General features: G+C 44.5%; 1 protein-coding gene across 11 annotated transcripts in view; it reads left to right on the top strand.

The window, feature by feature from the left end:
* The window catches only part of BIN3 (bridging integrator 3), a 44507-nt gene that overhangs the window by 2736 nt on the left and 20680 nt on the right, over nt 1-21091 (top strand). For 10 of the 11 annotated variants that reach the window (XR_009541674.1, XR_009541675.1, XM_060155627.1 and 7 more), the window contains exon 2: nt 20314-20362. Coding sequence is in view for 7 of the 11 variants with exons in the window: in XM_060155627.1 (XP_060011610.1) it covers nt 20314-20362 (49 nt within the window). In the remaining 4 variants the exon portion in view is untranslated. Of the gene's footprint in view, nt 1-19696; nt 20017-20313; nt 20363-21091 lie in introns of those variants that run through there. The other variant, XM_060155635.1, reaches the window with a different exon arrangement.

The raw sequence follows: 21091 nt of genomic DNA, 5'->3' as shown, positions 1-21091 counted from the left end.
TGTGGAGGGAGAATTAAATGGAATTAAGGATAGTGACCTTAATCTTGCTTAGCTGTCTCCAGGATCCATAGCCTTCCTTGGAACCACACACCTTCATGGTGATCTTAGGCTTCAATGACGAGGAAAAAGGAGCACTGCTGGAGGAAATCGTCCTATACCTAGAGGTTCAGGAGTCTGACTCAGAAGGAAGGAAATTAAAGTCAGTGCAGATAAATTTGGTAGGAGTTGGAGTGCTGAGTTCAGGCTCTGGTTCCCTCATTCTCAGTGTGGCCTGGTTAGGCGTCTGATCTTCCTCTGTCTTGTTTTCTCCACTTATAACACGGAATGGATAAGCTCAGCTGATACTTTGTCACCCAGACCTGTTGTGAAAAGAAAGGAAACCCTGGGCTTCCCTGGTGGCGCAGCGGTTGAGAGTCCGCCTGCCGATGCGGGGGACACGGGTTCGTGCCCCGGTCCGGGCAGATCCCACATGCCGCGGAGCGACTGGGCCCGTGAGCCATGGCCACTGAGCCTGCGCGTCTGGAGCCTGTGCTCCGCAACGGGAGAGGCCACAGCAGTGAGAGGCCCACGTACCGCAAAAAAAAAAAAAGAATGGAAACCCTGCGGATGCTATTTTGTTTTCTGACTCTTCTGGGCTCTTCTGCCCCTTAAATATTGGTATTCCTCAGGGAACATCTTTTTTTTTTTTTTCCTGTTCTCACCATGTATACCCTCCCCATCATCTTCAGGATAAAGGCCTAACTCTGGGCCATGGCCTAACTAAGGCCTAACTAACTGGAGACTGGAGGCCATGGCCTAACTAAGGCCCTTCTGGATCTGGCTGTCCCCCTTCACTCCTGTGTCCAAGCTTCTCCTGGTCTCTCGTGCCCCTGCTCCTCTGTGCGTGCCATTCCCCTGCCCAAAATGCCCTTTACTCCCCTCACCTCCCCACCCGCCATCCCCCAGGCCAACATCCACTCATCCTTAAAGAGTCAGGGCAGGCTTCAGCTCCTCTGAGGGTCTTCCCTGAACGGCCCCCCACACCCTGCCAAGCTGAGTGGGGTGCCCCTCCTCTGACCACCGTTAGCATCTGTACTTGAATTCTTGCCTTACTTTTCAGTCAGCCCACTAGTCCATGAGCTGTTGAAAGCAGAGGCTGTCTCTTGGTCACCACTGTATCCCTAGCGCTGTTCCCGGCAATCAGTAAATGTTTACAGAATGTATGAATGAGGACTTTCTTCCCATTTACTGACTTGCCTTCACTCAGGAAAAAATTTAAGATAAAAATGTGCAAAAGCTACTGGCCACTTCCTGAAGTGAAGAGCCTCTAAGCGTGCTATTGTTAACATGAAGAAGTGGCTTCCGAGGCTCTCTGAGGCTGTCTCTGTTCTCTGCCCTCCCCTCCCCACCCTTCCCCCACCCAAACTCCTTTATTCTCGAGCTCCATGGTGCTTCTCTTGTAGTACTCCCACGCTATCCACGTATCACAAACGTGCGCCTCTCTCCCACATAAAGTCCGTGAGAGCAGGATCTACAGCTTCTCCATCTGTGTGTACACATACTGTCTTGCACATAGTGGGTACCTAATCGGTAATTGTCAAATGAAGTGGATGGAATGTAAAGAAGGACGGTAAACTGCTGGATCAGAGGGAACCATCCATGCAATTGCAAACATTTTCTCGGTGGAGTCTCTTTTCCCTCTAGCATCACCAGTGCTATCTTACATTCATATAGTGCTTTTAACTTTGCACAGTACTTTCCCATCCATTCTCTGATATCATCCCCACATCTACCCTTTGAATTTTGCAGTTCAGGTCTGATTATCTCCCTTTGACAACTTACCCGAATTCACTCACCTGGCGGAACTGGAACTGAAACCTGCATCTCCTGAGTACTCCCTGTGCTTAAACAGGAACATTAGGAAAGTGGAAGACCATTCCCAAGCTGATTGGATCCCAAAGGAAGGTGTCTGACTTTGCTAGGCCGTATTGACACCACCAGGTTGGTAGTGAATTACAGGAAGTGACCAGTTTTCATAGGTAAAGTGATAGAGGAAGTCCTGTGTCCTGCAGACCTCCAGGTATTCTGGACCATCTCAGCTTCTTCCTCTTCTGGGGCCTCCCTGCATGGGGCAGCCTTATCACTTGCTTCTGTGACTTTGGACAGACCAGGCTCTCCCCAAGCTTCTTCCTCCTGTGTAAACAGCATAGTAATGCCTAGAAGACAGGGACCCCATGAGGAACCCATGAGATTCTATATTCAACATTGTTTTGGGAACAAACGTAAAACTCTTCTTTCAGCCTTTCGTAACAAGGAGGGAAGGGACCTTTTCCCGATTTTGGAGTAGTTGGAAAGAGTCAAGTACCTTGAGTCCCACAGCTTCACAGTCAAAGGTGTTTTCTTGTATATTATACTTTTAAGTAAATGTGTTGAGGTAGCTTTCAAATTGGCAGTTAAACTATTAAAGTTGTTTTCCCCAAACCATTATTCTGGTGGCTAATCTATTAAGTAGAGCCCAGTATAGTTTGTTGCACACAGATAGTGCTCAATGAATCTTTGTTGATTTAATGTGTATCGAACATTTTTAATGTACAAGGGCCTGTGCTAAACACTGGGAGACATTCAAAATGCTTTAAGAATCCATCCTTGTCTTCGGCCGGTGTATGGGAAGTGCCGGAGGTTCACAAGAATGACGGCAGATCACTAAACGTCCCTGTGGCAGAAAGAAAGGCTTCAAGCAGAGGATGTGATTTTAACTGAACCTTGACGTAGCAAGCGTGTCCTGTTGCAGTGGGGAACAGGAGAGGGGTGTGCAGGTTAGAAGAACGGTGTGAAAAGGGTGTGTGGAGACAGAATGCGTGAAGAGTGTTGGGGCAGGCAGTCAGGAGGCCAGCTTGGGTTTAGTAAGTAGTGATTTGGGTGGAAGCTTCATTGATGAAAGCTGGCATTCTGGTTGGGGCCATACTGTAAGCACTTTCAGTGCCATGCTGAGGAATTGAAATTGAGCCTAGGCTTCCGAAAATTGAAGGTTTTTGAGCAGGGAAGTGGCAGGGCAAAAGCAATGATTTTTGTCAGGTTAATTTGGCAGTGGTCTGCAGGATAACTCAGAAAAGAGAAAGAATGGAGTTGGGGGCGGGGTACCTTGGACAGTGGCTTCCGAAGTTTTTTGACCACAGCTTGCAGTCAGAAATGCCTTTGATATCAACAGACACACAAACACACACACACACACACACACACACGAAATAAGTTTCACATTGTATGTGTACAATGCACTCAGATATTTTCTACTATGTTTTATTTTGTTTTTTAAAGCATGACCCACTTCAGTTGATTTCATGACTAATTTTGATAGATGTTTACAATGGAATGATGCGTAGCAGTGTAAATGATCGGTGAGGGATGGGTGTTCTACACACCCCGGTTTGAAAAACACTTTTCTAGGAGTTTATTACAAATATTCAGACTAGAAGCTTATACCTGTGACTCCAGCCAGGTAAAGATAGTGTTCTTTATTTGGTTGTTTGTCATTGGTTATAAATAAGGAATACAGAAGGGGCGGCTGTAAAGAACGCTGGCTGGTTCTGCATAAGAACTTATTGCATAGATTTGAAAGCCGCCAACCACTTTATATAGAAAAGAAAACCCAGGTAGACAAAAGCCTAAATCAAGATGTTCCATTGGGCTTCCCTGGTGGCGCAGTGGTTGAGAGTCCACCTGCCGATGCAGGGGACACGGGTTCGTGCCCCGGTCCGGGAAGATCCCACATGCCGCAGAGTGGCTGGGCCCGTGAGCCATGGCCGCTGAGCCTGCGCGTCCGGAGCCTGTGCTCTGCAACGGGAGAGGCCACAACAGTGAGAGGCCTGCGTACCGCAAAAAAAAAAAAAACAAAGATGTTCCATTTATTAGTAATCAGGGAGAGCAGATTAAACCAACATTGAGAAATGAAATGTCATTTCACAGCCATCAGACTGGCAAAAATGGGCAATTTAGTCTGGCAATGCCAAGTATCTGAGAATGAGGAGCGGTGGGAACTGGCATCTGCTGAGTGGGGTGGGGAACTGACGCAACCACTGGGAGATTTTGTAGTGCCTCACACAGCCAAAGACGGGCCTGCCCCTCACCCAGAGAAACTTCTGCACCTGTGCAGCAGGAGACCTGAGCAGAAATGTCCGCTGCTTCATTGTTTATACATGTCTAGCCTCTGAAGAATGGGAAAATAAAACATGGTGTCATTACATAGTGAAATACGCAGTGTCAGAATGAATGAAGTGAGCCATGTGTATCAGCAGGGGCAAATCTCAGAAACATAAGGCCCAACATAAAAGGCTAGTTTGGAAATGATACATTCAATGTTGTACTATTTGTATAAAGTTTAGATCTGTAAAACAACACTACGTTGTGCTTATGGATTCAAACTTATGAAGCAAAAGTATAGGATTAATAAACACTGAATTCGGGGTAGTGGTTACCTCAAGGATAACAGGAGGGAGGGAAAGAAGGAAATGGGATCAGGCTGGAACACTCAGGGAGCTTCAGCAGTATCTGTGCTGGTGTGCTGCTTGAAGAATAAGACCCGAAGCAAGTACGGCTCAGTGTTAGAATTTGACAATGCTAGGTGGTGGGTACATGAGTATTTATTATATGTGCTCTGCTCTATAATTTTCTGAGTGTTTCCAATATTTCTGTAACTGTCGTCATGCCTAGCCTGACCAGTATCATGGCTAAGGCTGACCTCATAGCAGGAGAATTATTGCCTCCTGTGGCCAAAAGCTGGGGATGACCGAGGCAGGCAGACCTAGAAGTGGGTTTCCATCCCAGACCTCCTTCTGCTTCTAGGGGCCAAACCTTCAACAGAGAAGAGGAAACGGTGGAGTGAAAGCTCTTTTTAAGATTCCTGGTTGGTAAGGGACGAGTGAGAATGAGATTAGAGCTAGTGCCTCAGCTGGTCTGGTGCTTCTCAGAGTGTCTGCCCTCAGCCACTGTGAACCCATCAGAGTGGAAGTCAGGCCATAGGAGGCTTCTCTCTGGCTTGTTCAGTAGGCAGGACAAGGCTTTCCCCTCCAAATGTCTTCTGATTCCCTATTATAAAGTGGGAAAACCGAGTTTCTACTTCTTCTTATCTTAGCAGGTTAGAATGAGAATAGGTAGTAACTTGTCTGTCAAATATTAGGAGTTTCTTAAAGAGCTGCCAAAAAAAAAAAAAAATCCAACCACCTCCCTGAATTGCCTTCCTTCCTCTCTTTTCTTGACCTCTGGATACTCCATCAGCCTCCAAACTTGTGTCACAAATCCTTTTCCTACTCACGAGGAAGTCACCACTCAATTTTAAGCAAATATATTAACTTGGACCTGGTAGTGGTGGTTATGGCAGGGACTCCTGTGTGCTCCCCAAACAGAAAACAACCATTTCAGGTTTCCTGACCATACTTACCTCTGTGTAATTTTGTGCAAGTCCCCCATCTGGGCCTCAGTTTGATCATCATCATCAAAATACCACCACCATCATCTTTGCGACAGGTACTCCCAGGCTGCTTACTGTAGGCTGGGAACTATTTTAAAGATTAAACTCACTTAGCTTTCACAGCGACCCTATAAAATAGGTATGTTATGATCCTATTTTATAGACAGGGAAACTGAGACACAGGAAAATTAGGTAAGTTATCCAAGTCTCAGAGCTGGCAGAGCCAGATCTTGAACCCAGGCAGCCTGGCTCCACAGTCCACCCCCTCATCCAGTACGCCGTCTCTTGGGTGAAATATGGGAGGGCAGCACTCTGAATGAGCTGACATATCGGAAGCACCTAGCGCAGACACTGGCAATAGTAGATGCTCAATAAATGATCACTTTAATTGGATGATCTCACTCAACATTCTGTGATTCATTCTGTCTTTCCTTTTCAGCGGTCAGCCCGGGGAGCATGGGGAAGGAGGGATCACAGCTGAGCTGGGCCATTGTTCTGGTCAAGTAACAAATCAGCCAAGTCACAGAGTCGTGCCTTTTATTTTTAAACACACACATACCTCCTCGGACTGGTGGCAAGCGAGAGTGGTGGTGTCTGTGCTCTGGTTCGGAATCCAGCTAATTTAGGGGAAGGACTGAGGTGGGGCTGGAGAGGCTATGGTCATAGGCACTGGAAATGGATCCTTCACAGCTCAGGCCATTTCCCCTTCTGATGGGGTGGGCCTCTCACGTCCTTGCTTGGGCTGAACTTTCCTTGGCCCCGGGCATTGTGGCCAGCTGGCCCTTCAGAGAGGATGGCATCCAACAAGCAGCTGCTCCGCCGGAGCCAGCTGACTCTCCATAAACCCTGCCCTGGCCCCGGCCCACTGTTTGCTCTCTCCGATTGTCAAGGTGGTGGTAGCCTTGGTGGGGCCTCAGACCAGAGAAGGCAGCGACCGGAGGATAGAGTGACAGAAGGATGGGGGAGGAGGGGCTTGTCCTTCCAGCCTGCAGAAGCTGCTGCCTTTCGCCCACCTTCCTGCTCTTGCCGAGACAGTGACTCAGGCCCAGACCACTCCCCGGAGAGCCAGGATTTCAGCCACTATCTGCTGCCTCCTACTCTTTGCTCAGCCCTCCCTTCGTTCTCACCTCCCTCCCCTCCCCCCACGCCCCACCCCCAAAACTGTGATCTTTGCCCAGCTGGAGATATCGGGATGATACACGGTTGGGTTGACTGAATCATTCCAGGGTTCTCTCCACCCCCGGGCAAGGCCTCGGCCCATTCAGGCTCAGTAGAAACAAATTCTGGAGGCCCAGTGAAGGCCAGGGAGGAGGGGGTAGGTTTTAGCTTCTTTAAGCTGTTCTTGGTAATGGAGTGGAGGACTCTCCAAAGAAGGTGGGGCTCGGGGAATCTGCTGGGGTGACCAGGGGATCCCCACCCAGCTGCCATCCGGGCCTGCCTCTCGTCTCTGCCTCTGCAGTGGAGGGGGTGGGGAAACAAAAGATTGAGAAACCTAGCAAATCGAAAATGCACAAGAGCTGGTTTTGTAAATAGACATTACCCAAGAGCAGGAGTTTTTGGGGAAAGGTTTTCCTGAGACAGACAGAATTAGCCAACTGGCATCATGCTGCTAATAGAGATATTTACTGTTTGAAAAAGTATATTTGTAGCTTTGGAGAACATCCTGTTGACTTTTCTTTATTGTGAAAGAAAATAGAACCCTTTTTCTTCCCCCCTTTCCCTCTGTACACACAGAACTTTTTTTTTTCTTTTTTGAGGTGGGGCATGTTGGGGGTTGGAGAAGGGTAGGGCTGAGAGAAATGTTTTCTCCATTTTGTTGCCGAGACCAAAATATCCCTCCTCCTGCCCTCTGGTGCTCATATTTATGGAATGGCAAGCAGAACAAAGTAAAGAATCCTACTCCAGGGGCCGGGAGCTCACAGCCTTCATGATGGTTTCCAGAACGTAGAGATTCTCTGGGGAGCAAGCCCAGTCTCCTCTCTGGATCTCTGCGTACCCACCCGATTCCAGGGGGAGAGCCCTGAGGAAAGCTGTGAGAAGGAGGAGGAACAAAAGTCTGGAAGCCCCCCGCCCCAGAGCCCCAGCCGTGCCAGGACAGCACTGCTCTGAGATGCTCTGATACTGTCAGTCTTGCCGCACACTTTCCAAAGCAGTCGCTTCTCCTGAGGACGTCCCTGGGTTCCTGCGGGGGCCTAGACCGCAGGGTGAAATCAAGAGGTCAAGGAGAAGAAGAGGCAGAAGAGTCAGTTGACGTGCAGTTGCTTTGCTCTTTCGTCTCACCATCTTTCACGTCAGTGGCAGAGAATCCGATCCCTCCATCAGGGCACCTGCCCCAGTTTTCTGGCTCTTTCTCTGGCAGAGTGGAGTACGTTTGCTCTTTGGCAGCCTGAGAATAAACCCAGGAGACTCTTCTCCTTTCATATTTCCTCTCAGGCTCTTGAAAATGTTTTCCCTTGACCCATACTCTGATATCTTCGCCAGGCTTTACTGCCAGTGCCAAAGGCCAGCTTCGTTCTCTCCATCTCCACTGAATTTACTTTCCCTTGACCCAGGCTGATACTTGTAGCTGGCGATGCCTTTTTAGGTTTTATTTTACTCAGGTAAGGATTGGGAGACCAAGGACAATGATATTACCTTTCTTTGTTCTTTATATAGCCTGATCTAAGAGTAGCTTTTTTCAGGAACCCTAAATTAGAGTATGGTATTTGATAGGGCCCCTGGGCCAATAGACTCATTTTACTCATTCATTTAATCATTCATTCCCTGCTTACTATGTGTATGAAGCCAGACTATAAGCTCCATGAGATCATAGAATGAGTCTGCCGTATTCATCCTGATGTCCCTAGAACCTCGTGTAGTGCTAGGCATGAAGGAGGCCCCTAATACATATTTACTGACTGTTCATTCAGTAAAAGGTTGAAAATAGCACTGTGCCTAGTACAGCACTTGGCAGGAGTTGCAGAGAAGCATAACATTGAGTCCCTACCCTTGAGGTGCTTTTGTGTCATAATCAGAAAGCAAGATGTATGCACATCAAAGTTAATTAACCTGTACCTTTAACCAAGCAGAGCTCACTTCAGTAATGGAAGGATGGCTCAGTCTTAGGACATGTATTCACACAGTTCGTCACAGCACTAGGTCATAGGAGAACCAACAGATCCACCAAATGCATGCTGAAAAGGCATTGATATAATTCAAAAATCCAGTCTTTGTATCTTTCAGTAAACTAGAAACAGAAAAATATTTCCTTACTATTAGCCTCCTAAATAAACCAGGAGCCCTCTTCGTATTTTATAGTGAAAGATCAAACTCGAAGTATTCTTACTAAAGTGAAAAACATTTTTCTGTAATTTTTAGCCAATGCCATAATACAAGACAAAAATAGGTATTAAATATTGGGGAAGAAGAGGGAAATTTTACAATTATTTTAAAATGGTATCACTGTCTACTTGGAAAACCCAATTAGTTCTTTTTTTTTTCCCCAGCCAAATTTCTTGGGCTATGTAGGTTAGGTGTATAGCTGTGGTGATTGGTTGTGGGGTAAATATTTAACACCCACCAGCTTTCCTGTGTACTAGGAAGATGAAATGAAAAAGAGAATCCATTTATAGTATAACCAAAAATATATAATTCCATGGAATGTACCTAAGACGTGTGTAGGGCAAAAAAATTCACAGATAAGTGTTACTTTTGGATGTTAATATTTAACTAAACAAATGTAGAGGACCTATGTGAAAAAAAACTCTTAAGACTGAAGGGCATAATAAAAAGACTTGAATGACTGGAGAGAAGTATTTTGGCCCTGAATGAGCAAACCTAATATTTATAAAGATGTAGGTTCTTCAAAAGTTAATCTATAAATATAATGTATTTTCAGTAATTAATATCCTGATTTGGAAGGGGAAACACAGCAGATGATTTTGAATTTCATCTTAAATATGAAAACAAAATTAAAATAGCCAAATTACCTGAAAAAGAAATGTAATGAGAAGGGATTTGCTTACTAGGTATCAAGATCTGTTTTAAACCTAAATAATTAAATTTGTGTTATTGTCAAAAGAGTAGACAGATCTATGATATAGAGCGGAAGTATTTAATGCTGATAAAATGATTTTTCAAAGATAGATTATTTTTTTAATTCATTCATTTATTTATTTTTGCTGCATTGGGTCTTCGTTGCTGCAAGCCGGCTTTCTCTAGTTGCAGTGCGCAGGCTTCTCACTGCAGTGGCTTCTCTTGTTGCGGAGCACAGGCTCTAGGCGGGCAGGCTTCAGTAGTTGTGGCTCGCAGGCTCTAGAGCGCAGGCTCAGTAGTTGTGGCGCACAGGCTTAGTTGCTCTGTGGCATGTGGGATCTTCCTGGACCAGGGCTCGAACCCATGTCCCCTGCATTGGCAGGCGGATTCTTAACCACTGCGCCACCAGGGATCTTCCTGGACCAGGGCTCGAACCCATGTCCCCTGCATTGGCAGGCGGATTCTTAACCACTGCGCCACCAGGGAAGTCCCAAAGATGGATTATTTTTTAAATCATGTTAAAACAACTGGTTAGCCATACACTCAAACTCTACATGGAGTAAAGTTTTAAATATAAAAGACAAACCACTAAAATTCATATGAAAATTCAAGGGACACAGAATAGCGAAAACAATCTTGACGAAGAAGAACAAAGTTGGAGGACTCACACTTCCCAATCTCAAAACTTACTACAAAGCAACGGTAACTAAGACAATGTGGTACTAGCAATAAAGATAGATATGTAGATCAATGGAATAGAATTGAGAATCCAAAAATAAACCTTTATACTGTTGGTCAGTTGATGCCAGTTCAATGGAGAAGGAATAGTCTTTTCAACAGACGGTACTGGGATAACTGGATAGTCACATGCAAAAGAATGAAGTAGGATCCTTACCTACACCATATTAAAAAATTAGAAAACACAAAAGGCCACATGTTATATAATTCCATTTATATGAAATGTCCAGAACAGGCAAATCCATGGAGCCTGAAAGTGTCTTTGTACCACACTACAAAATGGTGAATGACTGCTAATAGATACAGGGTTTCCTTTTGGGTGATGAAAATATTCTAAAATTAGCTAGTGGTGGGAATTCCCTGGCAGGCCAGTGGTTAGGACTCTGCTCTTTCGCTGCCAAGGGAGCAGGTTTGATCCCTGGTCAAGGAACTAAGATCCAGCAAGCCACGCAGCGTTGCCAAAAAAAATAAAATTAGTTGTAGTGATGGTTGCACAACTCTGTGAATACAGCCAAAACACCAAATTGTACACTTTAAAAGGATGAATGTTACGGTATGTGAATTACATCTCATAAAGTTGTTATTTAAAATTAATAAAGCAGTTTCTGAGTAAAGGTGACAAATTGTGGGTTTGTGCAGGAGATAAAACCAGGTGTATATAATAACATACTACATATACATCTATAATGTATAACACATTATACATTATAATGTATAATAATGTACATCTATTTTATCTCCCTCAGAAATCCCACACAAAGCACAGTGAGGTGATTTTTTTTAAGTCATAAACCTACCAATTCAGGGAGAATAGAACAGTCATTGACAACATTTGGGGATTGGAATGCAGTGACATGGGGTAACTGACTTGGCAGTTCCCAGAAGGCCAGGTGGTGAACTGGCATTTAGGAAAACCAAGAACTTACATCACAGAATCCTCAAAGGTTCAGGAACTGGTGACACTAGGTACCTCTAGGAGTGGGCTGAAGCCGAACACTCAGATCAGGGGGATTGGTTGAAAGCTGCTTATGAATAAGTTGAGAGTCCTACCATCTCCTCCCCAACGCCATTTCACTGGACACTGTCCCCACCTCACCCTAGCAGAAGAATGAAGGGGCCCCACCCCTGGAGAGTGAAGCAGGGAGTTTGTCTACTAGGGCACACAGAGGTGGATTTACTGTGTGAAACTAATGAAGCTTAAGCCTCAGGGCCCCTCGCTTACATGGACCTTGTCCAGGGCCCTAGAAGGAACCCTAGCCATGTGTTCAAATGATCCTGTGTTTCTGTAAACTTCGAAAATGTATTTATACTGCACTCAGCTAAGAATATCTCTGCCTTCCTTTCCTCCTTTTTTTTTAAATTAATTATTTATTGGAGTCTAGTTGATTTACAATGTTGTGTTAGTTTCTGCCGTACAGCAAAGTGAATCAGCCACGCGTATCCACTCTTTTTTAGATTCTATTCCCATATAGCTCATTACAGAGTATTGAGTAGAGTTCCCTGTGCTATACAATAGGTTCTTATTAGTTACCTGTTTTATATATAGTAGTGTGTATATGTCAATCGCAGTCTCCCAATTTATCCCTCCCCCCCCTTTTTTCCCCTTGGTAACATAAGGATGTTTTCTACATCTGTGACTCAATTTCTGAATTTCTGTTTTGTAGATAGGTTCATTTGTACCATTTTTTTAGATTCCACATATAAGCGATATCATATGACATTTGTCTTTCGCTGTCTGACTACACTCAGTATGACAATCTCTAGGTCCTTCTTTTTCTTCTTTATACTACCCTTCATGTCAGGCAGCTTTGGAGTAGCCTAGACCCTTTTTGGGATGGGACAGGATTGGAGGGGGTTGTTGAATTGGGAGTATGCTGTTTTGACTTCAGTTTGTAAAGACATTTTTGAAAAACATAAAACAAGTGAGAAATTAGAGTCCTGAGTTGGAAGCGCACAAAGGATACCTTTTTTGATCATCTTCAAATGTATTTTATAGCTAAGAGAAAAATTGGATAAAAGTAGAACACAAAACAAAAGTGACAAAGGTGAGAATGAAATCAATAGATATTACTCTGAAATCATGTAAAGTATAACAAAACATTGTCACATTGTACCAAAGCTAGTAATTCATTAAGAGAGTAAGATCAGTTTTAGATAGGAGTGATGATTATCTGATGATCTAGTTAATGAAGAGGAGGAGCAAATCATATGAACCTATTGCTAAAACATTTAAATTTCTAGTGGATTTAACATGAAAGACATAACAAAGATAACATAAAACTCATACCCTCCTACTAGGACCTCAGTGACAGACCAGTTACTCTCATTAATTCAGAGAGCATTTAAGATTAGTCATTGTACAAGAAAATTTGAAATGTGGCCTGAAATCTTATAGTTTATTTATGAGAGAAACATGAGATTTTCCTAAATTTTACAACAATCCTAAAGTTTATATTTATATGTTACCAGTAAGCTGGAAAAAAAAGCTTTTCTAAACTGTCAGTAATAGAAAGCAAATTTCAATCAACGCTACTAGAGAAAAGGCTGAATTATGTGTCTTTTCTCTCTAAGGAAATGATTTATCAACTCTGTGTCACATGAAGAGGCAATCATAGACTATGCAGCCAAAAAAATGTGCAGAAATAAACATAAAGGTGTGTCAGGCAGATGATTAATAAAAATATTAGGTTATTCTTGATTTTCTGATGTTCATGTTATTTGTCAGCTTTTATAGCTTGTAATTTATAATGTTCTTTTCTCTGTTTAAATAAACATTCACTTTCAGGCCTATTTTTATATTTGCAGTTTTGTAATCTCTCTTTTTTAAAGGGCATGCAAAATTGTGTAAGCTTCAGGCCCACAAAACCCAGATCCGCTTCAAGCACAGGTGAGGGCAGGACTTCATAGGAGGATGAAGTGGATGAATGCATGTGGAGTGCTGACACATACACACACACACACACACACACACACACACACACACACACACACACACACACACACACACACACACACACACACACACACACACACACACACACACACACACACACACACACACACCTCTTCTACTCCGCTCCCAGAACAGTGAGCTGGGCCTTTATTCCCAGTCCAAGACAGTGGAAGAATCTTCTCTAGGGAATTTTACCTCCCTTGGAGAAAAGAATACAAACTGGCATCGAGGATCCCCCACAAAACTTCTCAGCCAGATCATCCCACACAATAGACAGACGTTATTCATGTACTTACAGCTTCTAGTCAGCGTTTTGGTCCCCAGTCATATATTGGAGAAGACAACCAAGAATTACCACTCATCCAAGGGACATGTTTAATATGAAAAATGGAGACTAAAAGAAACACAAAACCAACTTGAAGGGAAACTGAGACTATAAAGGAAGAAGAAACTTTTTTCAAAGCTATCATTAAGATTTTCAGATAAGGCATCCAAGAAATAAAAACAGGGTACCATTTAAAAAAAAAAGGGACATCCTGAAAATTAAGAAGAGCTGTTGGAAATTAAAAACATGGCAGCAGAAATGAAAAACTCTTTAGAAATATTAAAAGATAAGGAAACATTGAAAAATGGAGAAATTAGAGGACCAGCCAAAGAGGGTCAGCATCAGAATTATAAGAATTTCAGAAATAAGAAACAGAGAAAATGGGTGTGGGGGGAGTGGTCAGTAGCAACAAAGTTTTCTTTAATCCCAGAACTAAAGATTATAAATTGCCAACTCGAAAGAGTCCTGTGTATCCCCCAGCACAATGGATAAAAACAGACCCCAAGGTACATCGTTGTGAAATTTTGCAACACGGGAGACACACATCTGACCCTCGAAGCTGGCATGAAGAAGATAAAAAGCAGGTCACATACAAAGGTTGGGAGTCAGATTGGCTTCAGACTTCACCACCACAGCAGCACTGGGAAATGAGAAGCCAGTGAAACAGTGCCTTTGAGATTCTGGAAGAAATCATGTCCAGCCTATAATTCTATACCCAGTCAAAACTAACTCGTGTGAGGATAGGATAAAAGGGGTTTGGGTTGCGCAGTCTCAAAACTGATCTCCCTCACGCTTTTTCTCCACCCAGATGAGGAGTAAACCAAGAAAGGAGAAGACATGGAATCCAGGTGGAAAAGATCCTAGGAGAGAGGTGGAAGGAATCCCTGTGAGGGTGGTGACAGGGGAGCCCAGAGTGGAGGCAGCCCGTCCAGACCCAAGCAGGTCCAAGGCTCCAGTAGAGACTGCTTCAGGAAGGGAAAATGATAGGACACCTGATACGCATGAATGTATTGAGTAGATTTAGACAACTGAGAGAGGATTAGGGATAAACATCTAGAAGATGAAGCATATGAAAGAAAAGGAAAAATTATTTTTAGGGAAACGCGCAGTGTTCTTAGTTCTGTATTGCTGTGGAACAGATTACCCCACAAATTAGTGCCTCCCAACAATAATACCAGTCTCTGATTGTCAGGAATTTGGGAGTGGCTCGGCTGGGGGTTTTGGCTTGGGAACGCCACAGTCTCCTGAAGGTTTGGCTGAAGCTGAACAGTCTGCTGGCTGCCACATGCAGGAAGGAAAACAAACCATGTTCTTTTCCTAATAGTGTATTTCGCATTGCTCTAACCAGATCACAGTATACCTCTATTGAGAAGACGGAGTTGCAAATGTGCCTTTGGGTAATAGGGGTGAAGACCCAAAAGAGGTGTGTGTTTTTGTTTAGTTAAATCTTCCTCTTCCAAGATAAAAAGTCAACAGCTAGGGCCTAAAACCTAATCATCACAGGGTGGTAATGCACACATTTTTATTTAGAGATGCAAAGGTACATATCAAAAACAAAACCAGCCACATTAGAAGTGCTCATCACAGGCGATTGAGTTTAGGGGAGCCTAGAACCTAATGTTTTACCTAGCAGACATTGTTGCCTTGTTAAACTGTGCACATGTATAACTTTGATAAGAGCAAAACTTAGATTAGTAGAAGGAAATCATAAAAGTAAAAAGTAGGTCCAGGTGAAATTTTTCTGTGTTGGAGTGGAAGAGGCAGGTCTTTCTCAGTATGACACCAAAAGAAGAAATCGTAAAGGAAAGAGACAGATTTGGGCAGTTTCGCTTCATACAAATTAAAAGCCTCTGTACATTAAACACACACACGTACAAAATGGAAAGGTAAACGTTAAGACAGGAAAAAAATCCTGGGACTGGTGGTAAATGATTTCAATCCTTTAAAAAATGTAAACTGTTTCAGCCTGTCTCGGGCAATTTGGCAAGCGAATCAAAGCCTTGAACCTGCATGTATCCTTTGACCCAGCAATTCCAATACTAAGAATTTATCCTATGTGACTAATCCTTGATATGCCCAAAGATTTAGCCGTTGGTTTTTGTTTATATTAGAAGAAAAACTTGAGGCAGTTGAAATGATAATGTAAGCCATGTGGGTTACAAAAAGAAAACTAGTGATACAGTTGATTAATGAAATACTAGGTAGCTCTTAAAAGTCAGGCTGATGAAAACTTGTGTATTGGCATATAAAAACACTCCTGATACATGTTTCCTTTATTTTTTTTAAAAGTTGTGTAAATATGCATATGCTGTACACACTGAAATTTGGGGTATTACTTTTTCTCTGGGATTTTGTGTATTTGTATCTGTGTGTGTGTGTTTGTCCTTTGTGGTTTTCCAAGTTTTTGACACTGATCAGGTGTTATTTTTATAGTCAAGGAAAAGAACTTAAGGGATTTTTTTTCTTCAGTTTATTTGAGAGATATGGAAAGTGCAAAAAAGAAAATAGTAATCATATTCTCACCACCCGGAATTAACTACTAACATTTGGCATATCAGCTTCAGGTTTTTTTCTTTCTGAAAATGTTTAAAATATAATTAACACCAAAACATTAACCTTGGTTATCTTTTCAATATGAGACAGAGGGCTATTTTGGGTTTTTTTCTTTTCCTTCTTTTCCTTCTCTTTCTCTCTCCCTTTCTTCTCTTTCTTTTAGGCTTTCTGTACTTTCTCAAGTTTTCTCTGATGAGCATGTTTTCCTTTTTAAAGAGATGAACTGTAATCAACTGTAAAAGGTAGAATATTTTTAAATGCCTAATAAAGTCGTAGACATTTTGAAGAAGGTAAGCAAGGTTTGGGAGTCAGAACAGCTTTGATGAAGCCAGGAGAAGGGAAAGGTTCCCTCTGGGTGGGGTGGCCGTATGTCCCAGTTGCCCTGGACAGTCCAAGTTTTATGCCTTTTGTCCTGATGAAATTATTAATGACATGTTGGCACTAAAACCTGGACCTCCACTTTGGGACAGGAAGTTGTTTATAAGGCGTCTAGATTTGGGGGATAAAGGAACAGCCACTTGGCTGAATCAGAGTAGTTGTACTGGGTGAATGGGAAGGGAAACTAAAAGGCGGGGTGAGACCATATTATAGAGGCACAGTGACTGCTGGTTTAGGAAGTTCCTCGACCAGTTCTAGGGCTGGCTCAGGAAATGTACAGGGTAAGCCTGGAGCAGTTCATAGTCCAGAAAACAAGGAAGTACTAAACAAAACACACACACGCACGTGCACACACACACACACACACACACACGCACACACACTGATGTGGGTATGTCAGAAAGACACAGGAGGCAACTGAAGGAGCTCCCAGTGGCCAAAGCTGGAACAGTTTGAGCAACAGAATAAAGTAGGATTGGATTATAACCCATATAAAATAAATATCGATGTATTTATACTGCTATAAGTGACTGAATAAATAAATAGAGAACAGAAATCTCCCATGCAGAATCCCAAATAACTTATGCCAATACTCTGCCCGCAAAAAGGTGGAGTATTACTCTTCATTTCTTAAGTGTGGGCTGTGCCCAGTGGCTTCCTTCCAAAGGTGGGGGGGTCATTGGGGAGGGGACCATATATCGGAGAATCCCGGGAAAGGCTGCTTCAGCCCAGTGACGGAGACTCACATCAGCAGTAGGAAGTTGGGTTGATGGCTCGAGCCCTCAGTATGATGTGGCAAGAGTGGCACTTCACCCCTTCCCTCCAGAACCTGTAACGCCAGTCTAGTCATGAGAAAGATAGCGGACAAGTCCCAGCTGAGGGACATTTCTATAGAGTACCTGACCATCACTCCTTAAAACTGTCCAGGTCATCAAAAACAGGGAAAGTCTGAGAAAATACCAGGAGAAGTCTGAGCAGACAATGACTAAATGGAATGCGGCAACCTGGCTGGGGTCTTGGAACTTAAAGGGGACGTTAGGTGAAAACTAAGGGAATCTGAATAAAGTGTAGACTTTAATATTTCAGGATTGGTTTGCTAATTGTGACAAGTATGCCATATGAATATAAGATGTTAATAATAAGGGAAACTGGGTGTGGGATATATGGAGTTAGGTACTGTCTTTACAATTGTTCTGTAAAGCTAAAACTTTTCTAATCAAAAGTTACTTTTTTTTTTTTTAAGGCATTCTTCAGGCAGGGAGATGGCTTTTGAAGAGGTGAGGTGAAAACTAATCAGAATCATATGATAAAGTTATAGGTGATTGTCAGTAGCTGCAGTGAGATTACAGAGGCCTGGTTCCTTCTACACAGTTCACACGGCCTCTCATTTGTGCAGAAGCACCCAGTTCAGCACTAGCCTCCTCCTGATAACACGGTCCTCCTTCATTTCCAGGCTTCTAACAATGAACCCTTTCTAAATTCCATAGTATTTTAAGATTAGGTATTTTGACCAGATGATTTTTTTCCTAGTTCCTTCAAACACATATGACATATCTACGTGAAAGAGTATTGAACTGTGAGTAGTAGAAAACTGGACAAGAAATCACAACCCTGATTGTTTGTTCTGGGTCCTGTTGCTGAGTGACCCTGGGCTAGTCACTGAACCCCTCCAGATCTGCTTCCGCATCTCCAAAATGAGAGGGTTGAACTGGAAAAATTTCTATGGTAACTTGCAGCTCTAAAAATACTGTGATTCCAAATTAAGATTTAGAGAGAGGCTGTGGCACCACAAATAATGGAATCTAAGTTCCTAATTCCTTTGTAGCTAGTCTGTAGTACTAGACGCCACGTTAGAGGCACTTTGAGGACCGCTCTGAGGGCTCTTTAGAATGCGCATTCCGCTCCCCATGTTCTTGGAATGGAGATTCAGTTTAGAATTCAAGTTTTAGGTAAGCTGAAAGGGCTACGTAGTCCAGCTCCTTTGTTTTATAGTTTGTTTAAGAAACTAGTCAGAGGCAGAGACCAGGGTTTCTTTTTTTTTTTTTTTTTTTCGCGGTACGCGGGCCTCTCACTGTTGTGGCCTCTCCCGTTGCGGAGCACAGGCTCCGGACGCACAGGCTCAGCGGCCATGGCTCATGGGCCCAGCCGCTCCGTGGCATGTGGGATCTTCCCGGACCGGGGCACGAACCCACGTCCCCTGCATCGGCAGGCGGACTCTCAACTACTGCGCCACGAGGGAAGCCCAAGACCAGGGTTTCTGATTCCTGGTCCAGAGCTTTTTATATGGCAACATGCTTCACACAGAGCAGGATCGGTCTTTTTGCAATGCCACCAGGACCTCATTTGCACTGTCACCAAAATGGTCCTTGCGGGCAGTTGCTCACTGTCCAAAACCATTGTGTCAGTCAGCTCGAGTCCCTGATTTGGGCAGAAGTAACTGTTGCGGGGGGAGAGGACTAAGGCTCTCCTGTCCCCTTAACCTTTCTTCTTCAGGTCTGAGCGAGGGAAATGGCAATTTCATTTTTTCTTTCCTTTTCAATTCCATAGCTTACCTTCCCTTGGTAATTACATAGCCAGAGGTTATTTGTTTACAGAAGGCACGTGAATCAGCCAGCCCCCAAAGGGTTAACGCTCCGAAATTACGGGGCTGGATTAACAATAAACAGGATGTCCTCCAGAAATTAAATTTAAACTGCTGTGACTCAGGCTGGCCCATCCTCTCAACCAGATCGTTGTCTGGGGTTATTATCGGTGGTTAATTATACCACTGGGCTTAGCAGCAGTGTTGGTCAGTATGGGCCAAGAGAAGCCAGGCTTGGGGAGAGGGGGGTGTGGAGGGAGGGGCCTGGTGGAGGGGGTGGGGGGGAAGGAGTGGGAGCGGGAGATTTGAATGGAAGGGACCACTGGTCCTGAGCACTGGAAGGAGAGCAGTGAGAGTGGGGTCCAACCTGCACCCTCAGGGCTCTTCCCTGAGCTGATCCCAGCCAGGGATGCTTAACTCACTCCTACCTTGGTGGGAGAAGCCTGCGTTTCTGTAGCTGTGGGGATGCCCTGTGGCTTCTTTAATTCTCAGAACTGTAGGATGGGAGCATTTTCAGCGCTTGAAGGAAGCTTCTAGATTACCCAGTTTAACCCTCTTGTTTCACAGAGTAGGAAATTAAGTCCCGGCGCAGTCATTTCCTGGCGTCCTGCTCCTCAGGGGTGGAGGCAGGGTTAGCGCTCAGGGTTTCACTCCTGGGCCATGACCTTCCTTCCATTATGCCACACCTTCTTCCATTTCCAAGTGGGGAACCTGTGGTGCAGAGCTTCCCAGCAAGTTCAGGGCAGACTTGAACTGGATTCAGATTCTTCTCCAAGCTAGCTTTCTTTAGATGTTGTCAGTTCTCGCGGGAAATAACCCAGCCTGACTGGTCCTCAGTGCTCCTACAGTTCGTCATCTCTCCCCAGCCCCACAAAAAGCCCTCCACAGTCTGTCTCTCTATAGAGAAGTAGGGAAGCACCTGCTACAGACGATAGTGGGCTTTGTGGTGTTTTTTAAAGGCATGTTTTCAAGGATGATAGCTGTCCAGGTGAGCCTGCAACCTCTGACTTCGCAGCTCCTCAAGACACAAGGTTTGTAGTGACTGTCACTAGTACAGTATCTCACCTTTCCTGCCTTCACCTTTGCAATGTATGTAGACATTGCAGAGAAAGATGCCCTGGGGCACCTCCATCTGATTCTGTCCATGGGGGACCGTTCTCCTGGAGCCCAGCCTGGTTGCTGATGGTCCTAGACCCGCAGGCACGTGGTACGAGTCCCGGGAGTGAGGCACTCCTTCCAGGGGGGAAGTGGCCGTACCTCATCAAGTCTTTTCAGCCACATCCTTCCCCATTTCTCCTAACCTTTCTCTTTGACTCTTTGTCTTACAGGATTCCTTTCAAGATTGGGCAGCCCAAGAAACAGATTGTCCCCAAAACAGTGAGTAACCAGTTCTTTCACTCCGAGACTCACGTGGCCTTTGTGTAGAACCGGAGCTTTGACTCAGTGAATGGTGGTGCTGGGAAGGCAGAACCCAGGCCTTATTATTCCCAGTCGTGCTGCTCTAGAACCTCACACAGGTGGGGGCTTATAGGGCCCTCCTATCCTGGGACACTTTCCTCCCTCAGGTCAGCCTGGGCCCCTCCCCTTCCTTGGGCAGGTGGAAGAGGTGGGTTACAAAGTGAGGACAGACACCCTGCTTCTGAACAGCCCAGCACTGGGGTCTAGCGTGACAGTCTGCACTTTCCTGAAAGGGTTCCTGAGACATAGGCTCCCGCCAAGGACACGTCCCAGGCCTCTATCTCCCGCCCCCTCAGGCTGCGTAAAAGGCCAGAAAGCCTCCCTGGAATGTCCAGGTCCCCTTCTCTCTGCTGCTACATTCATTCTTAGCCAGGACCCGGAGCCACTCACTGGGAGGGCATGATTGAATCCTACCCCTTTGTAAGTCCACAGTTTTTGTCTCTGTTTTATTGCCACAATGGAAGAGGAGGAGAATCTAGATTCTCAGAAAGTTAGAACTGTGGGACTTCCCTAGCAGTCCAATTGTTAGGACTCCACTCTTTCCACCGCAGGGGGCCCAGGTTCGATCCCTTGTTGGGGAACTAAGGTCCTGCAAGCTACGCAGTGTGGCCAAAAAAAAAAAGCACTGGAAGCCCTTAGAGATCATCC

Source organism: Lagenorhynchus albirostris, chromosome 7 (assembly GCF_949774975.1).
Source record: "Lagenorhynchus albirostris chromosome 7, mLagAlb1.1, whole genome shotgun sequence".
In the NCBI taxonomy this organism is placed as follows: domain Eukaryota; kingdom Metazoa; phylum Chordata; class Mammalia; order Artiodactyla; family Delphinidae; genus Lagenorhynchus; species Lagenorhynchus albirostris.
Note: the sequence above shows the minus strand (reverse complement) of the source record. Positions and strands in the feature narration are given on the sequence as shown.